This window comes from Callorhinchus milii, unplaced genomic scaffold, assembly GCF_018977255.1.
Source record: "Callorhinchus milii isolate IMCB2004 unplaced genomic scaffold, IMCB_Cmil_1.0 Scaffold3, whole genome shotgun sequence".
In the NCBI taxonomy this organism is placed as follows: Eukaryota; Metazoa; Chordata; class Chondrichthyes; order Chimaeriformes; family Callorhinchidae; genus Callorhinchus; species Callorhinchus milii.
This window is the reverse complement of record NW_024704744.1, coordinates 97,093,770-97,113,980: the sequence shown is the minus strand read 5'-3', so window position 1 is coordinate 97,113,980 and position 20,211 is coordinate 97,093,770. Positions and strand designations below refer to the sequence as shown.

The 20,211-nt window shown below is 45.1% G+C and overlaps 1 protein-coding gene and 1 non-coding gene across 4 annotated transcripts in view; both read right to left on the bottom strand.

Annotated features, from left to right (window-relative positions):
* The window catches only part of nrxn1a (neurexin 1a), a 740,055-nt gene that overhangs the window by 72,677 nt on the left and 647,167 nt on the right, over positions 1-20,211 (bottom strand). For 2 of the 3 annotated variants that reach the window (XM_042333191.1, XM_042333192.1), the window contains 3 exons: positions 18,577-18,748; positions 3,431-3,520; positions 1,679-1,998 (listed from right to left, as the gene is read on the bottom strand). In XM_042333191.1, the coding sequence (XP_042189125.1) occupies positions 1,679-1,998; positions 3,431-3,520; positions 18,577-18,748 (582 nt within the window). The remainder of the gene's footprint in view (positions 1-1,678; positions 1,999-3,430; positions 3,521-18,576; positions 18,749-20,211) is intronic. The other variant, XM_042333193.1, reaches the window with a different exon arrangement.
* Positions 14,708-14,781, bottom strand: trnaa-ggc. Its single transcript has one exon. It is a non-coding gene; the product is annotated as a tRNA-Ala (tRNA).

The following is a 20,211-nucleotide window of genomic DNA, read 5'->3' as shown; positions in this document are numbered from 1 at the left end:
CTCCACACAGAGCCTAATAATAATCCCTCCAAAACCAAAAACAATAATAAATTGGTCATTTTCAATCTATGACTGTTTGTGGGACATTGCTGTGCGCAATTGGCTGCCGCGTTCGCCCACAAATACACAGTCAATTCACTTTACAGTGTGTTCTGTGAAGCGCTTTGGGACGTCCTCCCGACGTGAAAAGCGCTATATCAAATGCAAGGATTATTATTATTATTATTACAAGTTTTCGCTGCGCTCATTGCATCTTGTTGATTCCAACACTGAAGAGTGTTGCTCTGCAAACGATGACAAGTGGGCTTCACTCCAGAGACAACCCCACACAAGGGGGCGTTGGAATGGTCTTTCATGTACTGCGCTCTTCAATCCTCCTCAATCGCACAAGCACACCAAGCTTCACCCCTTTACCCGAACAGCGAGAGATCTTTGATCAGAAACACTGGCAAACATTGAAATATATTACAAGAAATTGCCCAGAACTTAACCGGGGGGGGGGAGGGGGTTTGCTCACTGCACCCACCATTAATTATTCAGGGACACAATTTAACTGAATGAAAGATATCTCTGGGATGGTGGGGTGTGGGGGGAAAACCTTTTCAAGTGAATTAGAGATGTCTTTAAGAGTGGGTTCAATCATCTCTAATTGATTAAATAATGGATCGGATACATGCAGAGATCGTGGTGCTCAAAGTGGCAGATGACACAGTTTCATGTCGGAAATGTTTAGCTCTGGTTCGGAGTTCTGGACATCAAAGGGCGGCACAAACGTTTAAGAAAGCAAACATGTTTGTATCAGCCTCTGCGGCTTGACATGGTTTTTAAGGGAATGAAACGCACACATCTGAAGCTGGGAAGGTGGACTCGAGGCGATTCATGGAGGCGATATCGTACAACTTTGCCTCAGTCTCGTATTTACCATAATTGCTCTGATTTCCAATACGACACAACCCAATCCCTGGAGAGAAACGTTCCCTGGTCTGGACTTTCCCCGGTTCTCTCTTCGGCCATTCTCAGCAATCCAGGACTATCCTCCTGTGGCTGTGGGCAGTCTCGTCACCGTTTTCAAAACCGATCGGGTGTCACACGGCAACACCAGTAACGCTCAAGCAAAAAAAGGAGGCGACCGACCAACTTAGTCAAACAAAATGTCAATGTCTTCAAAGAGAAGCGAAGAGGGGTACAATCGACGGAGAAAACAACGGCGACAAAAGAAAGGGATCGTTGGCGAAGAGAAGTGGCCCGTCAGTTGTCCCTGCCTTCGAAGTCTGACCTTGGGAAACGCTTTGGTTTTTGTTTACTCGCGGTAACGTTGGGCGTTGGGACCGATCGCGTCTCGCCTCGCCCCCGACCCCTGATGTCACACGAGGGCACAGGTAGAAAAGCCAACCCCAGGAGGGGGGGATTAATCAGCGCCAGAATCCCACTGCAATCATTAAACATGTTTTTTACCGAAACTTCAGATGACTAAAGCAGGAGAAGCATCTCCCCTTTTGCCCCTCTGAAGGACGAAGGCATACATTACGTTCTCTGCAATTGAATTCGAAAATACAGCAAGAGAGAAGGGAAGCCAAAAGCTGTCGGGGAGGGGGTGGGGGGGTGGGGATGGTGGGGTGGGGGGTGGGGATGGTGGGGTGGGTGCGGATGGTGTGGGTGGGGAGGGGGTGTGACTTGCCTGTGTCATTGCGTCTCTCGTGGTCGTCGACCTCCCTTTCCTGGTGGTGGTGGTGGCCATGGTGGTGGTGGTGGTTTCCATGATGGTGGTCGATATTTCTGGCTTTGCGGTGGTGGTGGTCTCCGTGGTCATTAAGGGCACTTCACCGACTAATCTCACGCTGCCTTGTATTTGGATGTTCGGGTCGCTTTCGGCTGCCATGTTCAGTACCTTCAAGCCGTTGTAGTACAGACCCGTCAGCTGTCCCTGGAACGGGCGAGTCCTGTCCTTCCCACCAATGTTAATGGTGGCCTGGCTGTTGAAGATGGTGAGCTGCCGCCCTGTGAAAACATCGTTACACACATAAAAACAATGTTGAATGCGGACTTTCATCGATTCAGGAATTGCAATCTTTACACTCACGTACACGAAGGAACAGAAACACACGAGGGGTGGGGGGGTGGGGTGGGGGGATGGTCGGCGACAGCGATAAATTACCGAGAAACGGGACCGTGAGTAATTTGTCGCTTCTGGGGTGGAATGAGCGTGAGATGTCGATTTGCAATCGGTGTGCACTTGCAGCAAGCTTTTTTTGGGGTGGCGGGGTGGGGGGGGGTGGGGGGGGTAAAGGGGGGTGGGGTGGGGGAGTAAAGTGGGGGGGTAAAGGGGGGGTAGGGGTGGGGGGCAAAGGGGAGGGGTGGGGGTGATGTTTTGCTGAAAGGGCAATCAGACGTGAGGTTCCCTATGTGTTGCAATGAGAAAGCCATCGTGAAAATGTAAAGTTTTTTTTTCCCGGTAGCAAAACTTTTTTTTTTCGGAAAAAAAAAGATTTGAAGTGCAAGCAAATCAGTGCCAGAAACGGACGGACGGACAGACAGACAGACAGACAGACACAGACAGACAGACACAGACAGCAGGCAGACAGTCAGACAGACAGACAGACAGACAGAGATCAATGATGCGCGTGCATTTGAGATCGTCTTCGCGATGCAGATGCGGACGAACGAGTGACACACACACACACACACAGAATGAGAAGATTATGCGGCACATTTCACTCCAACAGAGCAAACCCTGGCAACAGGTACCACTTCTCGGTGTGTCTACATATATATCTATGTATGTTTTTTTTTGAGAAAATAATCTATGGTACTTGTTTTTTAAGTGAAAAAAGATCAGTTTTTTTGCCCAGCAAAAAAAAACATGCAGCAAAACGCCTTTTTTTTCTATCGTTAACTTCTTTTTCAATCTACACTTCTTCCCAAATGCTCGAAGTGCTGTAAACGTTAAAGGGACTTCGGATTTTTTCGATGCCAATCCACATGAAGCACTATTTAAGTTATCTGCTGTTTAAAAGGACATGTTTTTTGCAGAAACAAAACGAAAGGATCATAGCTAATCGTACAGCATTTAATTACTAAATTTAGAGAGAGTAAAGATATTCTGTACAGGATTTAGCATTTTTTTTCGTTAAGTTTCTAGGATTAAACTTCGTACATCGATCACCATTAGAAGATTATATTTAACAGTCCCTTTAACCTTAAGTTAATGGGGGGCAATGGGTTATTAAACTCTCTGTGCTTCAGAAAAGGGAAAACGAATTATTAAACAAACTATGCAAATACTTCCAGCTGCCATTTAAAAACAGTTTGTTTTGTTTAATTTTTACTGGCAATTTATAGTTTAAGTTTTATTAGTGTTACAATCCAACACTGCTTGGTTGATGTGTCAAATTATTTTTTTTTTAGTTGAAGTTTTAATCAATGGTTTTACCTTTGTCGAGTAGCCAATCATCAACTACTCGACCAAGTCGATATGGGATTCGCTGTCTAGCAATCGCCAGGCGTTCGTTATCATTGCTTCCTTTAAAGTTTAAAGAGACATTTCATAGGTTAAAAAAAAATCTGCAAGGTCAAAAGTTAAAGGTTAATACTTAATGCTTGAGCTACACAGTTGTTCACATGAATTTGTTTTGTTTTGGTTTGAAAATTTTGGACGTTTAAAGAAATGTTACCTACGACATTTCAAGTTTCGGAGATTTGTTTTGTTCAGACATTTTATTGTTTTTAAAGCAAACAAAAATTATGATGTTAATTAAGAATTAGAAAAAAAAAGCTGTGTCGCCAACTACGTTATTGAAGTTATATTATCGACAAAACCAAACCAACAAATTAAATCATATCATATCACAGCTTTACCAAAATAAAATAGTCATTTGCCGGCTAGTTTTGAAGAGAGTCCATATTAACTAGTTAAACCTTGTTTCAGTTGAAGGATTTATTTGTGCTCTCAAGGACACTGAATTGCTTCTCTGTATTAGGCTCTTGGAAAAAAAAGACTGCCAAAATCTTAATGCCTGTGACATACATGACTGCTTCAATGCCTTAACACGGAGCTGGTGTTAGCTCGGTTGTTGTATTTCAAATATAATAGAAAAAATAACAAAATTACAACCTTTGAATCAAGAAAGCAGAACGTGGTAAAATGTTTTTCGAAAAAAATCCATTAGGCTAGATATTGGTAATAATACAAATTGTTACTGTGCATTAATAAATACCAGATAAGAATATAATGCAGGTAACAGATTTTAATACGAAGTAAATGAGGCTTTGACAAAAGCAACTGCAGATTTAACACTCCATTTCTTTCTCGGTTGACATTAAGCCTGCGGCAACTGATTAATTAAAAGCATACAACAAAGTCATTTTAAAATGTTTGTTTGTTTGTCACTGAATTAATTTCCTGCGGTTTCAAACAACTCCGATTAAAAGCAAAAAAAAAAAACTTTAATTCAGGCACTTTAGTCCCATCACAAGAATATCACGCGCGTGGGCTAACTCCCTCGCCGCAGACAAAAGTGACCAGTGTGTGTGTGTGTGTATGGAACGCCGGAGCAGAATCTGTGCTGTGGTTTCCCCCCCCCACCCCACGGAAATTTTATCCGTGCGCTGTTCCGTTTGAACGAGTTTTCCGCGGGGTCTGCGTAATTTTCTCTCGAGTGAGTCAGCTTCCGAGCCCTCTGCCCCCACCCCCAAATTAACTGACGTGTTGCTCTCAATAAATGGAAGGGCTGCTTGAGGTGACTCTCCTCCTGACTGATCGTGTGGTGGGATGTCTGCTGCTGCGCGCGATCCAATCCCCATTGGCGGCTCACGTGTTCGTCAGCGTTTCGTTTGAAATTTTTCACTGTGTGTTTTTTTTTTGGGTGTGTTTTTGTTTGGTTAAATCTGCGGGAAGGAAGAATCATTGCACAGAAACACAATCTGCCGCAGGAGCATCACCGGAGAGTTAGAAGAGACCTGTAGTAGGAGCCTGGACAGTAATTGTCGACGGCACTCATCACAGTAAGTGAGAGTTTCCCCCGATTCCCAAAAAAAACGCGCGTTAAACATTTCGGAAGGATCAAGGGGAGAGGAGGGAAGAAGTGGGGAGAGGAGGGGAGGGGGTGAAAGCAGTTTGAGATAAATCCCAAGCCAGTGATAAAAGACCCCCCAAAAATATATGATTGTTTCGAATTCTTTTCCGCTGCGCTAATTTACGATCGTTGGACACTCAGTCGGTCAGTCAGTGATGGAGTTGTCAAAAAAAAATACTCTGGCGGAACACTTGTTGAAATTTGCGTCGCTTAGCTTTGAGTGACGTGGTGGAGGTGGTGGGGGGTGGGGGGTGGGGGGGGTGGGGGGAGGAATGGGTTATCGCCTCTTATTTGTGGAGTCCTGTAGCTCAGTGGTCAGAGCGCTCGCCTTGCAAGCGAGAGACCTGGGTTCAATTCCCGGCAGGGGGGTGAAACCTTGGGCAAGTTTCCTTGCTCCGCACGCCTGATAATAATCCCTCCAAAAAACAAAACAATAATAAATTGGCCATTTTCAACCCACGGCTGTTTGTGGGGACAGTCAATTCACTTTACAGTCTATTCTGTGAAGCGCTTTGAGACGTCGAGAAGAAGTGAAAAGCGCTATATCAAGTGCAAGGATTATTATTATTATTATATTATTACTATTTCTGCCTGGGTTTCCACTTTGTTGGAAGTTGTCCCTGAAAAGGAATAAGTGTTTGTTTTTTTCGCGGGGGGGGGGGGGAATAAACTAAAAGACGGTGTTCCAAGGGAAACGTGCCAATGATGTCGTCCGTTGCTGATTGAATTCCGGGTGGCTCAGCCCCATCCGTCCACGGAATAGGCAATGTTTTGTCCACGCTGTATTTGTCACATTAATTCCGTGTGAACACGTAGACTTCAAGGGAATAACAGTAATTGAATACAGCCTGAGAAAGCAGTGAGAGGAGAGGTCAAACCCTCAAATCAGAACTAAGTCTGCAGCAAAATTGAGAACGAGCCCAGAGAGCGAGAAGAGAGAGAGAGAGAGAGAGAGAAAGAAAAAAAAAATCGTAATCATATCTTCATATCTGCGGATCAGATGGGAAAGACTGGCTATGTCAGCTTGGTTAGTATGTGTTTCTATTCTTTCCCCAGTGCATTATATTGTCACTGGTGAAGTCTAATTCGATTTTGTCCTTTCTCGAATAAAGGTGTCAGTCATTTGACATGAAACAGCAGCCTCGTAGAAAGGCAACGGAGGAGACAGATAAGAATCCAAAGCTACAGAACAATTCAAAGTCTGGAGTACATATTGTGCCTTGACAAATGCCACCTTCGCCTCTCGCCTGCTTTGATCATGTTATTCCACCACCAGATCGCACCTATCCAAACATTAACCTTCGCTGTCTTTCTAAGGCCACCGCTAACCTGATTACATATCAGATATCGTGCCGTTCGGAGCTCATTGCCAGTCTCATTCTGCAGGAAATTCACTTCAACGTGTAGTGCTTTCCGGCTGTGGACAGTCAGTAATACTGTGATTCGGGGCAGCGAGTTTTTGATGCTTGACCCAGCGTTCTGCGCAGTGAGCTCGCGATGAACTCATTCCTGCGTTGAAGCAACACAAGAGCTTACAACAAATACCCAGCATTTACATCATTTTCTTTTTGTACGCCTTGTTCTTCCCCCTCCACCCCTCCTCCTTCCCACCCTCGTCACCACATAACTATTGGTCACACTGTGGTCGCAATGTGTGAAAGGTTACGGGTTTGGCCCAATGTTTTACCCAAGTGAGCCTGGAGAGCAGGTTAGGGGCCAAATGGATGAACCCGATCCCTGTCCTCGTCTGACACCCGCACACGCTTTCCAGCAATGCTCACTGGATCCTATTCAGAATTGGGAAACTTGGCTGATTTCCCCCCTCCCTCGCCAAGAGAGCTCAGGTGAACAGCAGCATTTCAAGCTCCACGATGGCTGAAATCAGCGAACTCAGCTCAAACAACAACAGCAACAACATTACATGTGTATAGCGCCTTTCACGTCGGGAGGACATCCCAAGGCGCTGGACAATCAGTGTTTCTGACCCCATCTGGGGTCAGGATCAAGGTGGGTGGAGGGCAAGGGGGGGGTTGAAAGAGGGTGACCGAAGGCACGGTCGAAGAGGAGGGTCTTGAGATGGGTCTCGAAGGAGGCGAGGGAAGGGGCGAGGTTTAGGGACTGCGCGATGGGGGTGGGGCAGAATGGCAGAAGGCTCACTCGCCGATGGTGGGACGGCCATTGAGGGCTTTGCAGGTGAGGAATCAGGATCTTGAACTGTGTCCTCTGTGTGATGGGAAGCCGGTGAAGTCGGGCGCGGATGGGGGCGATGGGGTCACGGAGCCCGGTGCGGGAGAGGACACGGGCTGCAGAGTTAGTTCTGGATGCTCTGCAGCCCGTGGAGGGAGGAGTCGGGGAGGCCGACGAGCAGCGAGTTTGCGAAGAACCCTGGAACAAAACCTGGTCTGGTGGCAGTAGTTCCACGCAATGCAGTGGGTGGGTGGGTGGGTGGGCGGAAACCCATCAAATGTTTTGTTGTGTTAAAAAGGCAGAAAGCCACAAACAAATTGAAGAAGTCCTTGAAGTATAATCACCAGCTCGGGGCAGCTATCTTATTCCAGAGCCCGGTCTGTGTTTATACACAGATCACACTCTTCTTATGAAAGTCACTCAAAGCCGAGTGCTGCATTCCAGCCAAGTCACTTACAGCTCTCGACTGAACCCTCTGCAGGTGAAGTGGTACGTTGGCTGAGTGGCGACGGCTACTAAATTCGCAACCCACAGAGCGCAATGCTAGCGAGCGGGGCGGGGTGCGGGGCGGGGTGCGGGGTGGGGGGTGGGGGGGAAATACGAGAGCAGAGACCTGACCCACGTCTGAGACGGGTTATCTACGAAATATTTCAACCAGGCACGGTACTGCAGTTAGCGTCTCGTGGTAACAACACTACAGAACGAACGAATGTCCCCCCCCCCAGACTTGGTTGGTGTATAAGGAATGATGCAAGGTGGGGGTGGGCGGGGGGGGGGAAATAAATTTAACCCTAAGCTGTCCGTGCATGCCTTCTGCTGGTCAGTCTGTGAAACAGCGTCCAGATCAGATCACTTCGCTCGACCCTCAAAGAGATTCAACATCGGGAAAAGGCTTTATTTTGTTTAGCTATGCGTGTCTGAAGTGAAGGGAACCCGACTTTACATAAGTAGACGCACATATTTTGTCGGTGCAGAACCAGCGTAAAGTGTTTGCGTGCTTTTGGGGAGAGGTAAAACAGCTAATCTGGTAGTAATAATAATAATAAAAATAATAATAATAATAATAATCCTTGCATTCGATTTGGCGCCATATCACGTCTTCGAGAACGTCTCAAAGCGCTTCTCACAGTACGCTGTAAAGCGAATTGACTGTATGTTTTGTAGGCGAAAGGTGGCAGCCGGGTTTATAATGTAATATAATCTGACGTACGGTATTAATTAATTAATGGAACAGTGAATTGAACTGTGTTTTGACAGATACATTTTTTTCTATTTTCCTTCAAGGAAATGTAAGTGCCGAAAATGAGGGCATTGAAGCATCGGCGACCGTCTCTGCTCCATCACAGGTTGGCAACAGGCAAATTGACTTGATCTTTTGGAGCTGTTTGCCTGGAGCTTAAGTTAAGCAGAAAACATCCCGGGTTCACTTTTTCCTTCCATACAAATCGTTCATGATCTGCGGCCTCCCATTCGTCTGGCAAGTGTGCGGTCCAAAACCACATCTGCTCGTAGATTTACTCTGTTAACTTAGAACGTCCAATAATAATTTCGGTCACTTCGGGGACGCTGCTGTGTGCAATTGGCTGGTCAATTCGCTTTACGGTATAATAATAATAATAATAATAATAATAATAATCCTTGCATTTGATATAGCGCTTTTCACGTCGGGAGGACGTCCCAAAGCGCTTCACGGAACACACTGTAAAGTGAATTGACTGTATATTTGTGGGCGAACGCGGCAGCCAATGGCGCACAGCAATGTCCCACAAACAGTCGTAGATTGAAAATGACCAATTTATTATTATTTTTGGTTTTGGAGGGATTATTATTAGGCTCTGTGTGGAGTAAGGAAACTTGCCCAAGGTTTCGCCCTCTGCCTGGAATTGAACTCAGGTCTCTCACTTGCAAAGCGAGCGCTCTAACCACTGAGCTACAGGACTCCACATATTAGACTACCACAGCAAGTACCTTTTGCGAGATTAATGAAGCATTATCGAGGACTTTAATCTGCTGATTTAAGCCGTGTAAATTCGAAACATTTTTTGGGGAGTTTGTGTTTGCTGTTCCTATTTCCTGCGAGAAACCTCCTCTCAGTCGTTTTGGCTCATGACATTTTCAAGAGCGCTGAGGGGCCCGAATGGATGTGCACGGCTACAGATTTTTTTTCCAAAGTCAATAATGTCATAACATTTCAGCCTGTCCTGCAGGAATTTAATCTGCAGTTGACAATGGTGCCTCTTATCTCGTCCCTGCCATTCTGGTTTCAGCTCTGCGCGAAAAAAATGCACTTTCTGGTCTGGCGGCTTTGCTTCTAATTTCTTAGATGACAACCTTGTTTTCTTCTGAAAACAAGCGAGCCAGTCGAAGATTACGGGGCTTTTGGAGCAAGGGTGACTGGAAGCCTATCATTCGTGGCAGTGATCGTCGACGCTGCGATGGAAAAACCGGGCACTTTGTACGGCAGTCGCAAGAAAATGCCCGTGAGGGGGTCTCAATCCTGATGGCTATCTGTAAGATCTCCACCGTTACCCTTTTCCAATTCCCACGCACCTCCGCACCCACAGCGAAATCGCAATCGCTCGTCGCAGTATGACCTGACCATCGACAAAAGATATCTCTCTCTCGCTGCTTTTTTGTCCATCTCGTAACATTTCCAAACAAATGTGGGTCCTGCTTATTCTGCGCTGTAGACTCCAACCACCGCTGAAATTCCTTGGGATTAGTCCAATGTATGATCAGCAAATTCAGATTCTAACCTGCAACACTTGGGTCATTAAATCCCGGCTGTCACGTTGCTACTGAAAGAAAGCACAGCCCTACAGTTCAATTTGAAGTTATAATTTTGACGGGGCTGAGTAGTCCAGGATTTACTTATCAAATGTCTTCGAGGTAGACATCGAAGCTGCAAAATGTTCCGATGCAATACATCCAATCATCAATCGGACCCTTTCAGACCTACTTTGAATGAAAATCACTAACTCCTAATTCCAATTAGCACCTTTAGCTGATTTTATTTAATCCTTGTGTTTGATGTCGTGCCTTTCACATCGGGGGGGGGGGGGGGGGGGGGAAGAGGGGGGGGAAGGAACGTCTCGAAGCCCTTCACGTGATTTTATTGTCGTGACTGTGTATTTTCATGGGCAAATCTGTACGTTCGGGGCAGATAAGATCATTTTGGTTTGAACAGCACCGACATATCTCGATTTCAAATGCATAAGGGACGCCTCCTCGGAAATAAAGAGACGGTTAGAACTGAGCAGGTGCTCTCTCATTGCTTGTCACTTCCATCACATTGTCCGAGAGTGCAAAAGTGTCATCCCATTCTCGGAGGGTTCTGCGAGGTTAGAAGCCAACCGACTGGAACAACGAGAGAGAGAGAGGTCATTGCTTTGGACGAGAGCTCGCAAGGAGAAAGCCGAAGGCTCTCCGCCACTGATGGAAAATGGCACTGAGAAGATAAAATCTGTTGGTTGTCAGAACCGAGGTGACAGAAGAGGCCCCCGTGGCAAAGCAAGTACTTTAGTCTTTTCTTCACCACGGTCGAGAGTGGCATTTCAATGTGTGGATTAACGCCTCCAAGATATTTTATTATCCGGGAGTAATCTACTTCGAATGGGTGCACTTGAAAGTGTGTACAGTTCAGTTTCCGTGCTATTAGCCCAAGTACGCAAACAGAGCGTGTGGGTAATGATCGAATAACTCGAAACACGTACACTTTGGGTTCCTTCGAGTTGTTTGCCGGAATTATTGATCCGAACAGTGTTTACTCTTTTTGCTACGAGCTGGAAAGACTCGCGCAAAAAATTAAAACGAGGAAAGCGACTCCTCTTTGGGCCAAAATAAGTCATTTTAATAAGTCAAATAAGAAATTTTACACTCTCGGGGGTTCCAAAAGCTTTCACAACGCGAAATGCACTGTGTGACGTTGTGCGACTTCTAAGAAAACCAACACTAAAACGTCAAAAATAAAGTCAGAACAGCAGCATTTTACTAAATTAATTTGAAGGATGTTCCAATCTCCACATGGGATTAGAGAACCTGTCGGATTATTATGACCTGGTGATCGCAAATGCATAATTTGTATTAGTATGAAAGGATCGTGTCTCTTTGCTTTCCAGCATCTTCCTGGACACCACAGGGCAGACCTTGGCAGCAATAATTAAGGCAGCAAAAGAGAAGTGGAAGAGAATAATGGAACCATCAGGAAAAAGTCAACAGTGGAGGGGGAAAAAAGAAAATGTAAGTCTGTATTACGCAGTTCAGGACAAATCATGAATCGGAGTGCTTCTAATGCCATAAACCTCCGTCACGAGTTGAATGACGTTCAGAAACATTAATTGCTGTGCGCAATTGGCTGCCGCGTTCGCCCACAAATATACAGTCAATTCACTTTACAGTGTGTTCTGTGAAGCGCTTTGGGACGTCCTCCCGACGTGAAAAGCGCTGTATCAAATGCAAGGATAATTATTATTATTATTATTATTAAACCTTTTTCTTTCTTGTGGTCTGTGATTTCACCCGATCCTCTGGGTGTGAAACACTCCGAGGCAGCTGCTTATTTTCAATTTATCAGCAAAAATCCCATATTAGTAACAATGGAAAGTGCGGAGAACTGGATTGCAGTCGCCTGAACCTTCAAATATTAGCATTATTGTTCCAAATTAAGTGACATTACATTGCACTTCAGCAAATCACAACTGACTGAGACTGAATACCATCAGGATGAGTTTGTATCAGCAATCTCGTCAATCACTTGACTGCCGTCATAATAAGATCAGTTTCATAACGTAGAGGCACTTATTTGAAAATACAGCCCTCAATGAATTTCCCTTCACCCTCCCCCTCCCCACGTTAATCATCAAGCTCTATATGCTGTACTGCTCCATAAATCACAACTGTTTGACGTATCTGTTACCTGTGCATTTGGACTGGGCGCATACTTCAATGTTGGTGGATTACTGCGAGGGGGAATTTGAATTGTTGCTGTGTTTGGATTATTACCACTCTTTAGGTTTGCAGAGAGGGACTGCGACTCAATCTTTAATATTCGTGTGAGACGGTTGAATAATAATAATAATAATCCTTGCATCTGATATAGCGCTTTTCACGTCGGGAGGACGTCCCAAAGCGCTTCACAGAACACACTGTAAAGTGAATTGACTGTATATTTGTGGGCGGACGCGGCAGCCAATTGCGCACAGCAATGTCCCACAAACAGTCGTAGATTGAAAATGACCACTTTATTATTGTTTTGGGTTTTGGAGGGATTATTATTAGGCTCTGTGTGGAGTAAGGAAACTTGCCCAAGGTTTCGCCCTCTGCATGGAATTGAACTCAGGTCTCTCACTTGCAAAGCGAGTGCTCTAACCACTGAGCTACAGGACTTGAATGTTGCTTTCAGACACAACCCAATGAAGGTTAGCGCCGCATGGGAATAGGTTCCCATCCTCGGATTCAAGTGAAACAAGTGAATTGAAAACAAAGCTCTGCACCTATCGGCTAAAGGAATTGTGAAAAGAATTACAAGCGGCTAATTTTTGCATTGCTATTCATTTTCCTTCACCTGGATCTGAAAGGGAGTCAAGAATCGAATTATATTTTATCCTGAGGGCATGTCTGCTCTATAACCAACCTCACTTATTAAATCATTTCTATTTTTGGTGCTTGAAGCACCTTTTAAAAAAAANTGATCAAGACCCTTGGATAACAATGCAATTTTATCTTACTGCCAGGGATGTACACACACTCCCTGTAATCTGTAATAACCTTTGGAAACCGCTGCGAGGTCCAACATCTGAAAAATTAGAACAGAACTAGAATCCGATCGTACGGCTGCCGCATGGGCTTTCAGGGCATGCGTTCAGGTGATCTATCCATTAGGATCTCTGACCTACAGCCATCAGAACTCTATCTTTGCAAAAACTTTGCTAAAAAGGTCTGTGCGTGATAATAATAATAATAATAATCCTTGCATTTGATATAGCGCTTTTCACGTCGAGAGGACGTCCCAAAGCGCTTCACAGAACACACTGTAAAGTGAATTGACTGTATATTTGTGGGCGAACGCGGCAGCCAATTGCGCACAGCAATGTCCCACAAACAGTCGTAGATTGAAAATGACCAATTTTTTATTGTTTTGGGTTTTGGAGGGATTATTATTAGGCTCTGTGTGGAGTAAGGAAACTTGCCCAAGGCTTCGCCCTCTGCCTGGGATTGAACTCAGGTCTCTCGCTTGCAAAGCGAGTGCTCTAACCGCTGAGCCACAGGACTCCACGCTGCTCTGCCAGCCTAGCAAAGCGGAGGATAATTACAAGCCATGCACAAATTGGCCACTGGTACCCACACTTCTGCTGTATTATTGCTTTGATGAAGGAGGAAGGCTTTCCTTTCATTTGGACTGGAGCTTGCTGCCGGCAATTGTCATCTATCGTTATTGCACCACACGACCATCATTTCTTCCGACACATCTTTCAAAAATGAGGACTGCAAATTCTAGTCCCTGACAAAACACATCAGTCAGCCAAGGCAAACAGTTTTGAAATCAATGTTGTTTTGTGACATAATAATTCGTACTGGATCAAACCTCTCTGCTTCCAACCAGCTCGGGTAGATTCCTCAAAGTGATTCCTTTTCATATTGGGAAGCTCTAAAAAAAACTTATACTGACTCGATCGATAAAGCACTTCCAGTGATGGGAAGTGCGATTTTTGTTTCTTACGCCGCACTTGTGGTTCAGGGGACGGAAAGATTGTCCGTGTTACCATGCGGGTAAGGATGCTATTTCCCTAAGAGCCTTTCGTTCCCACGAGTGCCAGAGACCTGAAGTTTCAATTCTCAGGGAGAACAGGTGCAGGGTGTACAGTGCTCGAGAAGCGAACAATTCGATTCACGCTGACTGAAACCCAAAGTAATAAAGTTATCTTACGAAATCTCAAAATGCCTTTTGACTCTTTGGATCAGGGAAAAAGAATCACAATGCACAATAAAGAGTCTTTCTGTAAGTAAGGTCACAGCACAGCGAAAGTTCAGTTCTCCGAACAGCTTTATCTATTGCTTGTTGAGTTTTTATTTGCAAATTATGTTTTTTTTCTCTCACATTGCGTCATCCGTGATGAATGGGGTGAGCAGAAATGACACGCTCTGTCTGGTTCTGTGAAAGGGTTCATTCATCCCCCAATTTCTCTTCCCGCACTCTTCCCTGTGAAGGCCAACCTCAGATTGAAAGAGAAGTTCACCTCTGCAGTCTGCTAAGTAATAATAATCCTTGCATTTGATACAGCGTCTTATCACGTCTTCCAGTGTCGTGGATTGAGTGACCAAACTATTATTTATTTAAAGGGATTGTGATCCCTGGAAAAGCGATCTGCTGATCGACTAACAACCGGGTTCCTACTTACTGCTGGGTAAAGAGAGACGTGTGCGTGGAGTAAGGAAACTTGCCCAACGTTTAGCCCTGGCCGGGAATCGAACCCAGGTCCTCTCGCTTGCCAGGCGAGTGCTGTAACCACTGAGCTACAGGACTCCAATACACCAGTGATTAGGCCACAACACTACACCTGGCATTTCACCTGTACTTCTCATGAGTTATGGTCAAGGGGCTGGAAACCTCGACTAACTCTGTGACAACACATTGAAATATAATCCTTTTGACATTGAATATTGAACTGGAACAGTGAGTGATCGCCACTCGATGGGAACGCGGTGCAATCGACATCAGAATAGTTGTGGTTTTTAACATGCAAACTTGCAATTAGTCGCACAATTTCGCGTTTGAATTAGCGCATGAGATAGAAGTGAAATATAATGTGGCTTATGCCGGTTCTTGTGCTTATCATTTAAAATTGGTTTGCAACAATGGTCGAGTCATTTTAGCACCTAATGCTTTGGCTCACACCCTGCTTTAACCGTCCGCGCTCATACCGTGCGTCTTTAAAATCAATTAAAAAGCACTGCAATCAATAAATTAGCTTTTAAAGCAGCGCGATCGATGGTAGTTATCTACAATGCTTTACTGCCTCTGGGCCAGGGGCAAGAAAAAAAAATTAGGTAGGATTCTTGCTTCTGATCACCACTATCGTGACCTCTGTTGGAAAATGTGTGCGCGGGTGTCTGTACGTGTGTAGAACAGAAGAGGATAGCGTCAGGCTTGGCTGTGAACCTTTCCAGCTCTGAATAGTCCACTGATTGCTCACTGTGTGGACTCACGTTTAGTTGAGGAACCCATGGAATTTTATCCCATTTCAGTCAGGAATAAGCAGAAAGGGGTGGGATGAGGGGTGGGGAAAACATGCCCTAGCTTTGATCTTTAGTTACCCACGGAGTCAAATTTATGGACGATAAAACATATTTCACGGCACTCTCGGTGGTATTGCTACCATTTCTTCTTCCTGCTGTCAAGAAATAAAAATTTTCGTTAGTGTAGAATTTAATGGCATTTGTTTTTAAAGTGCAATTAGATTGCGGTCTTCCCGTTCTCCCAGCAGTAGTGGGCTGGGAAGTAGGTCGATTGGATCAAATGTTCCGCTTTCCTAAATGGCCCACAGAGTATTCTGAGGAATTCCCGGTGTCCACCACCTCTGAATTGGCTGAAAGTTGCCGCACAAAATGCCCCCGTGGCCTTCGCCAAATTTGTGTAAAATTGCCCTGGATCAGATTTCTTTCTCATTTCCTTTTGAATCCCTCCAAATAGACCGAAGCGTCTCAGCCGAATTCAGGACGTGAATTCACAAACCACAAACCTAATGAAGATATCCAGGAAACTGACAACAACAACAACAACAAAGTTACACTTGTAGAGCGCCTTTCACATCGTTGACGGTAAGACCCAACCTCATAGCGTAGATAAAAAGAAATGCCACGAGTAGATAAGTAGACGGGATTTCCATATCGGCTGTCCCTAAAATTGGAAGGTTAGGAACAAGCAATATTACTACAAAAGAAGTCTTTAATCCTCTGGAAGGTCTCCGCGACTGGATTGCTGTGGGTTTTTTTTTACACGAATAAAACGTTAATTAATCTGTAATTAAAGACCTCATTGCGTTGAGTTGATGCATTACAGGGTCAAGGCACAAATTTAAAGCAGTTTACTTTTTTGGCAAAACAGTGGAACAGTAACTTCTTTCCCTGTGATGCATCTTTTTTGTCCTGCGGTGAATTTTCCTGGGTATTGCACATGTCAAAGCAATTAATTCACTTTCGTACCTTAGGCAAAAAAAAAAAAAAAAAATGCAGATTGATTTCCGTGCAATGGGTTCCTTCTCTTAAAAAAAAATTAATGTTCATGCCAGAATTTTTTGTAGAACATGCCAGGGAAAGATAACTTCAACAGCTTCAGTTAATTTGATTCATTGAGTAGGGGAGTAATGCTGTGAAATCCATCTCTCATTGCTCATTAGTGTACAACTGATTTTGTGGCTCACATCATCTCTATTTTCAAGCCATTTTCACGGCTTACATAAGCGGCTGTTTTTTTTTTTCTCTCTCTGGGCTGGGCGGAGCGCTGGGATCGACTCTGATTGTCGTGCGCGGAGGGTGCGTTGCGTTTTATGTCGAGCGAAACGTTCAGGAAGCTTGGCTCCTTCTCGGAGAGGGAACGTTTCGCAACTTTAAAAAAATCACCGCTGGAGGTTTTCTTTTCAGCGCAATGCCCTTTCGTTGCTTAGCTCCCGCTCGAAAACAAACCATTCGCGTGCTTTCGGGAAACGCGAGGTGTGCGAATTGAAACGGAATAAGTCACCTTGAAGTCTTAGCGCTTACAAAGAGCCGCCGTTTTGTGTCCGACTTGTTTGGATGTATTTACGACTCCTTGCGGATCAATGCTGCGGTTGCCAAACCCTTTTGGCTTGGTTGTTGCTGTGTGTGTGCGTGCGTGTGTGTGCGCGTGTGTGTGTGCGTGCGTGCGCTTGTGTGTAAGTTGCGTGCATTTGCGTGTGCGGCGGCGAATCCGTATCATTCTTAGCGCATTTGCGATCCCAAAGCTTGGGTCCTTGCGGTGAGACTGCGGTGCGTCTTGTATCATTATTCCTCAACCCGGCACCAGCTGCCGATCGCGGCTCGTATCACGGCCTTTTGTTCTATGCCCATTTTTAGACGACTAATGGAAGATAGGATCTCAGATGCAGCGTGCATATTAAGTGCTTGAAAATCCTTAGAAGTATTTCCCCCCCCCCCCACACCTCTCGCTATAGTCGTGTTCATGTTCCAGGAGCTGGTTGTGCAATAGCCCGAGGCTGCTGAGGCTGTAGGTTCCTCTCTGTTTACAATGTAGGGCAGGATGCAAATATTCACACACTGTCCACAGAATGCAATACACCCACTGATATTTGATATCTTCTGTGTTTCAATGCATTAGACATTCAAGTAGTTGACCTTCTCTTGTCACACCAATACCCACTGCACATTTCGCCACACCGTTATCAACATTCAACACTTAAAGGGGAAATAAAGGAAAACCTTAATAGTTTGACGCCCGTTCATCATCACAGTGGTTTTAAATTGCCGTTCACTCTTAACAAATCGCTTTAACTTGAAAAACGCGGAGGGACGCCCTAGGAACGGAGACTGAGTGCATTTTTTTTGTCGTGTAAAGAAAACAATTTGACAGCGAGATTTTGTTCAAGAGGAAAATCCCCCTTTTGCTTCTAGTACATGGCAAAGCGTTTTAAACCGGCTCGTGTGAGATATGGCTTGCCTATAAGAAGAAAACAGTGCGTTCGCAAGAGAGAAAGAGAAAGAGAGAGAGAGAGAGAGAGAGAGCATAACAATTCGGCAGAAAACAATTTTGTCAGAAATCTCTGACCCAAATTCCCTATTCCTGACACTGCACAGCTTTTGTCAAAGCCTTTCAACTGCTTAAACGTTGATTTTTTTTTCTTTATCAGAGATCTGACATTTAGCATCATTATGTCTTTGACGTCTGGTTCACTGACATTTTCCCTCATCTCCCCCTCCGTTCCCCCTCCCTCCCTCCCTCCCTCCCTCCTCCCTCCCTCACCCCCAAACCGCCATCCCCTGGGAGAAAAAAAAATTATTATTTGACGTGCTAGGCAGTCATATAAGAGACGATTGTCGGTGGTGAGCCACACACAGAAAAATAAAAACAATTCTCAGCCACCTTGACCTTTGCCGCCAGATTTTCCTTCAACTGCGAGCAGATCCGTAGTTACCCACATGCAGTAGCTCTGGCTTGATTTCTAAATCGTTTAATTCCACACAGAAACTTTACTGCTCTATAAGCACACACAAATATATATATTATATATATATATAGAGAGAGAGAGAGAGAGAAACGAGTCTATGCCGGACTCGAACACGTTACCTGATGGATAGCGTTCAATGACAGGCCAGTTGTCCACCTGCAGTGTGGCATTCCCACCGCTCCTTGTAAACCGTACTATGTGGTACTTTCCATCATTTACAATAGCACTCGACTCTTCGATGCTAATGTCATCTGTCCCAACATTAAAAATAACTCCGATTTTCCCTTGCTCCTGCGGAGAAAAGAATAGAGAGAGAGCCGTCACCACCGGTGGACGCGCCAGGCACCGGATATTTCCTCTCGCTCGCTCCGTGAAACTCGTGCTCAGGCCCTAAACCGTCAGCAGAAAAGCACAAACCCGTGCGGCGTATTGGATGGGAGCACTCGCATCGCGAGGGATTCCTGGTCAGGGCAAAAGCTTAGGCAACGTGTCCTTACTCCACACGCCTCTGTTTCCCTAGCAGTACAGCGATGGAACATTGCACACTGCACCATTTCTAAGGACCAGGCCTGTGCGGCGGACTACAGTGGGTAATCTTACGATAATCTTGAGTTCATTTTAAAACAAAATTGCAGGAGAATAAAGCAGTGGTTTGATCGGTGAGAGCAGCTCTCCTTCAGTGTAAGAGGGCAGGCGGCTGATGAAGAGAGATCCGAGTGCAACTGCAATAACTATTAACTTACTACCTACTGATAATAATCTTTGCATTTGAAAAAGCATTGAGAACACCTCAAAGCACCTCCTATTATTTCTCTCAAACGTAGTGACTGTGCAATAAGCAGTCGAACACGGCTCACAATTTGTGCACATCAATGTTCCACAAACAGCCGTGAAGTGAACGACCAATGTTTGTTTGGGCTCTTGCTGGCCGAGAGTAACTCCCTTCTCTTTTCAAGTCGTGCCATGGGATCTTGAACGTCCACCAGAACAGCAGACCGGATCCATTTGGGATGAAGCCTAAATTCCTTAGTTAGTCCGTCCGCATCACAAGTACGCAATTTCGACGCCGACATTATAATAACAATCCTCGCATTTGATACGGCGCCTTATCACGTCTTCGAGACGTCTCAAAGCGCTTCACAGAACATACCGTAAAGTGAATCGACCGTCTATTTATTTGGTGGGTGAAACGCGGCAGCCAATTGCGCACAGCAGCGTCCCACAAACAGTCGTGGATTGAGCGACCAAATTTGTTATTATAATTTTTTTTGGAAGGGATTATTACCCCCGGAAAAGCGATCCGCCAATCGACTAACAACCGGGTTCCTACTTACTGCCGGGCAAACAGAGGCGTGCGGAGTAAGGAAACTTGCCCAACATTTCGCCCCCTGCCCGGGATATGTACAATTCTTTACATATAAATGAGTTTGTTGTTCTTCGGTTTCCTCCCACCCCTCTCTTCTCTCTTTTTTAAAAAAAAAAATTGTTGGATGATGCAGTTGCTCTAAATTCTGAACGGCTTTGATGAGCAACTAGAAAGCGATGACTTCAAGTGACTGGTAACGTCTCAGTTTGATGTCTCATCCAAAAGACAGCCCAACTGCACCACAATCCTACAAGATTCTGAGTAAAGACATGTCTTCTGATTTCATTGCTAAACGGTCTAGTTTTAAGGCTTAGATTATAAGCGTCAGCATACAGCGTCAAATTCCCAACGTGTTACTTGAACCCATAGCCTTCTGACCCAGGTGGGA